Source organism: Lithobates pipiens, unplaced genomic scaffold (genome assembly GCF_037356315.1).
Source record: "Lithobates pipiens isolate NorthernLeopardFrog02 unplaced genomic scaffold, aLitPip1_a1.2 Scaffold_41, whole genome shotgun sequence".
NCBI lineage: Eukaryota > Metazoa > Chordata > Amphibia > Anura > Ranidae > Lithobates > Lithobates pipiens.
The window spans coordinates 7,377,404-7,382,735 of NW_027507861.1; the positions used below are offsets into that span (position 1 = coordinate 7,377,404).

Sequence of the window (5,332 nt, forward strand, 5' to 3'; positions counted from 1 at the left end):
AACTATCGATGCCCCCCGCTGAGACCACCGCCTGTGGAAGGGAATTCCACATCCTTGCCGCTCTTACAGTAAAGAACCCTCTACGTAGTTTAACCACTTCAGCCCCTGGAAGGATTTACCCCCCCCCCTTCCTGACCACAACACTTTTTGCGATTCGCCGCTGCGTCGCTTTAACTGACAATTGCGCGGTCGTGCGATGTGGTTCGCAAACAAACTTGACGTCCTTTTTTTCCCCCACAAATAGAGCTTTCTTTTGGTAGTATTTGATCACCTCTGAGGTTTTAATTTTTTGAGCTATAAACAAAAGAAGAGCGACAATTTTGAAAAAAAAAAAAAGCAATATTTTTTACTTTTTTCTATAATAAATATCCCTAAAAAATACATAAAAAACTAATTTTTCCTCAGTTTAGGCCGATACGTATTCTTCTACATATTTTTAGTAAAAAAAAAAAAAAAAAAACGCAATAAGCGTATATTGATTGGTTTGCACAAAAGTTATAGCGTCTGAAAAATAGGGAATAGTTTTATGCCATTTTTATTATTATATTTTTTCATTAGTAATGATGGGGATCTGCGATTTTTATTGTGACTGCGACATTATGACGGACACATCAGACACTATTTTGGGACCATTGTCATTTATACAGCGATCAGCGCTATAAAAATGCATTGATTACTGTGTAAATGACACTGGCAGGGAAGGGGTTAAACATTAGGGGAGTTATCAAGGGGTTACGTGTGTCCTGGGGAGTGACTCTAACTGTGGGGGGTAGGGGAGACTACTCACATGACAGCGATCACTGCTCCCAATGACAGGGAGCTGTGATCCCTGTCATATCACTAGGCAGAACAGGGAAATCCCTTATTTACATAGGCACTTCCCCATTCTTCCTCTCCATACCGCAATCGTGGGCCACCAGTGAACATCGAGTTCCTGGGACCTGCGGGCGTGCTCCCGCGGCATGCGACAGACATGCGCGCGTGCCACCCCCTGATATTTCGTACATTTCAAATTAACGAATTTCTGAAATTTTGAATTTACAAATCTCAGAAAATTCTGAATTTCCGAAATTATTTATTTTCGAAGCGCCTGTCCACCGACTCGGTTGATCGGCTGACCTTCATAAAGATGAATCAGTCTTGGATCACCACCAGCTACCAAGCACCTGAAGCTGATGTAACCGAATAATTTTTTTGGAAATGTCACATCGGAAATTCTGAAATTCGGAATTCAGAAATTCGAAAATTCGGAATTTCAGAAATTTCGTAAATTCTAAATTTGGAAATTCGAAAAATTCAGAAATTCAAAATTCGGAAGTTCGAATTTTCAGTAATTAATGAATTTGTCAAAATTCCTTAAAAAACGAATTTGGAAACTGAACGAATTGCACGTGTCTAATTTCCAGTATATCCTTCCTGAGGACTGGTGCCCAGAACTGGACAGTATACTCCAGGTGCGGCCGGACCAGAGTCTCGTAGAGGGGAGAATTATCCTTTTATCTGTGGAGTTTATCCCCTTTTTTAATGCCAATATTCTGTTTGCTTTGTTAGCAGCAGCTTGGCATTGCTGAGCCCATCATCTACTAGGACTCCCAGGTCCTTCTCCATCCTAGATCCCCCCCCCCCAGAGTTTCCCCTCCCAGGGCTTCATTCAGATGTTCTCCCCCCCAGGTTATGTTGGACATTTTAATGGAGCACATAGAGAAATACTGTAACACTCGAAACTCAAAGTCTACAAGTATTTTATTAGGAAATAAAGTAAAAGTTTCCAGGCAGAGACAATGTGTAGAAAATGTTCTTCTGTAGTGTTGCTCTAAGATAGTCCAGTGTCCTGGAGACCTCATAAAGACATTGAAAAGATGAAAGAAGTCCAAAGATCTAGTAAAGAAGTAAAGACAATTTTTTAATTTTTTTTTAATTTAAAGAGTTTTTTTATTGCAAAGTAATAAGCATAACAAAACAATTATTATGATACACTTCAGTTTTTTTTCGCATATGTATATATATATATATATATATATATATATATATATATATATATATATATATATATATATACCTCTCAACCAGTCATTACCCAGGGCCCTCATTAGTTCTCCAAGCAACGAAGTAGCCTCAGTTGGACAAGCTCTGTGGGGCTAAGTCCCGGTGTACCAAGCTATGGTGCCCATAGTCCGTCAAATTTCCCAGAGTTCCCCCCCTCCCGTGTTGGTATATGTACCGTTTCAGGATTAGTGTATTGCCCATATGTGGAATCCAGGATTTGACATGGAGGATTTCCATCCCATAAGTATAGTTTTCCTAGCTTGGAACAAAGCTCTAGTGAATGCCGTCCTCGTCATTTCCTCTGGGATTGCCTCCTCCAATATGCCCAAAAGGCAACGCATCGGATCAAGAGGAACATTTGTTTTGGAATACCTGGTTAAGCATGGCAAGAACCCTCCTCCAGTATCTATGGAGCTTGGGGCAACCCCAGAGGAGATGTATCAGGTCACCCGGCACTGTCCTACCCTTGCCACACAACGAGTCGGGCAGTTTGCCCATTTTGTGAAGTTTTCTTGGAGTGTAGTGAGCCCTCAGCAGTATATACAATTGGGATACTTTGTGGGATACATTTAGTGAACATGTGGTAACCGATTGGAGGGCCTCCTCCCACTGGTCTCCCGAGATAAGGCCTTCATGGGGCAGGGCTGGACTCGGACAGAAATTTGGCCCTGGACTTCATCCAGACCGGCCCACTTATATTTTGAGTGTCCCATCAGCACCCCATTACATCAGAGTGTCCCATGAGCAGCCCCTTTACATCAGAGTGTCCCATGAGCGCCCCCTTACATCAGAGTGTCCCATCAGCACCCCATTACATCAGAGTGTCCCATGAGCAGCCCCCTTACATCAGAGTGTCCCATGAGCAGCCCCTTTACATCAGAGTGTCCCATGAGCAGCCCCCTTACATCAGAGTGTCCCATGAGCAGCCCCTTTACATCAGAGTGTCCCATTAGCGCCCCCTTACATCAGAGTGTCCCATCAGCACCCCATTACATCAGAGTGTCCCATCAGCACCCCCTTACATCAGAGTGTCCCATCACCAGCCCTCTTGCATCAGATTGTCCCATCACCAGCCCCCTTACATCAAAGTGTCCCATCACCAGCCCCCTTGCATCAGAATGTCCCATCACCAGCCCCCTTGCATCAGAGTGGCCCACTGAGCCATCGGCCCACCGGGAAACTCCCTGTAGTCCCAATGGCCAGTACATGCCTGTCATGGGGTATCCCTCTAAGAAAGTAGAAAGAAGCATAAGATCGCATTGGGAGATGATCGTGGCGTTTTGGAGTATGTGAAAAATGGGTCTGGGTGATTGTATTCATTCTACCGCAAGTAAAGACAATCTGATCTGCCTAATACATGCCTTATCTGTTGCAGGAGAAGATGTGGGTTCTGTCATTGGACGTGGTGGCACACAGGTGATCATGGCCACGGACAATCTAACATGCAGCAGTATTGGTGATTTCACGCTTAGCGGTATACCAAACCTGGAGGGCTTTGAGTTCTTTCTTGGCTTTCCTCTCATCATAATGTATATGGTGGCTACCATAGGTAACACCTCAATTTTTTATATCATCACGATGAGCCAAGAACTCCACGAGCCCATGTACATCTTCCTTTCCATGCTTTCAGTTGTGGACCTCCTACTGGCCACCACAGTCATGCCTCAAATGCTGGGAATCTTCTGGTTTAATAGCCGGAAGATCTCCTTCCCCGTGTGTTTAACCCAAATGTTCTTCTTCCATTTCCTGTCTGCCCTGGAGTCGGCGATACTGGTTACCATGGCTGTAGACCGATATGTGGCCATTTGCCACCCTCTTCAATATTCTTCCATTTTAACCCAAAGGGCCATCACAAAGACCTCCCTGGTCCTTATGGTCAAAGGAGCAACTGCAATGCTTCCTCTCCCATTTATTATCCAGAGGTTTCCATTGTGGAAGAGCAATCTTCTGACGCATTCCTATTGTGTCCACCAAGAGCTCATGAAGTTGGCCTGCGCTGACATAAAGGTCAATGTCATCTATGGCCTCTTTGTTGCCCTTTACGTCATGGGTGTTGACTCTCTTTTTATCTCCATCTCGTACCTGCTGATCATTAGGACAGTGATTTTCCTGGTGGACGAGGTCAGTCTAAAGGCCATCAGTACTTGCTCCGCCCATATATGTGCCGTCCTCATCTACTACATCCCTTATATCGGCCTTGCCGTTGTGCACCGATATCCCAGTGACACATTTTCCAATATTCATGTCCTGTTTGGTAATGCCTACCTCCTGCTGTCCCCTGTCATTAACCCCTTGATCTATGGAATTAGAACAAAGCGGATACGCTACAGGCTCGGCCAATTTCTCGGTCATGGACAAACCATAGCGGCTCTTCTAAATCACGACTGTCGTGGAATTATAAGGAAAATTCTACGATAGATTTCCTGAAATGAATCAAGAAGATGATGATGATGGCTGTCACTAAAAACTTTTTTGGGGGAACTATAATTGTTTGCAATAAATTTTATCTATTACATCTTTTTCTTAACTGATGTTTTGTATCTTTTTTTTTACCGTTTATATATAAAATGATTCTGTTACTAATAAATATTAAATACAAGGGGCACCCATAACACGTTTTTTTTTTAAAAGCATTAATGGTTTTCAAAAAAGAGAGGGCATGTTGGGAAGGGGGACAGGCTGGTGGTTAGTCATCACGTCTTCCATGTTTCCCTCCTCATTGGGTACCAAGCAAGGATCACATGAGAGGCTTACCCTTGGGTGGGTTCTTCTGGGCTATGCTAGGCATCTTGTAGATCAGTGGTCTCCAAACTGCGACCCAGGGGCCAGATGTGGCCCCTTGGATGTTTTTTATCTGGCCCTTTGGGCGCTATTTTCATCCACTGATACCAACAATGGGGGCATAATTCCCTCCTCCGCTAACACCAACACAATTGCTCCCATTGACCCAATAACACCAACGCTTGGGCCCAATGACACCAATGATGGGGCACAATTCCTCCCACTGACATCAACAATGGGACAAAATTCCTCCAACTGACACCCAACGATGGGGCACAATTCCTCCCCATGACACCAACAATTGGGCCCAATGACACCAATGATGGGGTATTAATCCTCCCAATGGCACCAACAATGGAGCACAATCCCTTCCACTGATATCAAAGACGGGGCATTGTTTTTTAATTAGGGGCCCTATTCTACTCCCAATGGCCACAGTCCAGCCTCCCTAAGGTCTGAAAAATGGTAAACTGGCCGATGGTTTTGAAAGTCTGTGCAGTCCAGT

At 44.2% G+C, this 5,332-nt stretch overlaps 1 protein-coding gene across 1 annotated transcript; it reads left to right on the forward strand.

The window, feature by feature from the left end:
* Window positions 1-3,444: 3,444 nt before the first annotated feature.
* Window positions 3,445-4,509, forward strand: LOC143956731 (olfactory receptor 51E1-like). Its single transcript, XM_077466921.1, has one exon. It carries the CDS (start codon window positions 3,469-3,471, stop codon window positions 4,462-4,464), a length of 996 nt encoding a protein of 331 aa, XP_077323047.1. The 5' UTR covers window positions 3,445-3,468; the 3' UTR covers window positions 4,465-4,509.
* Window positions 4,510-5,332: the final 823 nt, after the last annotated feature.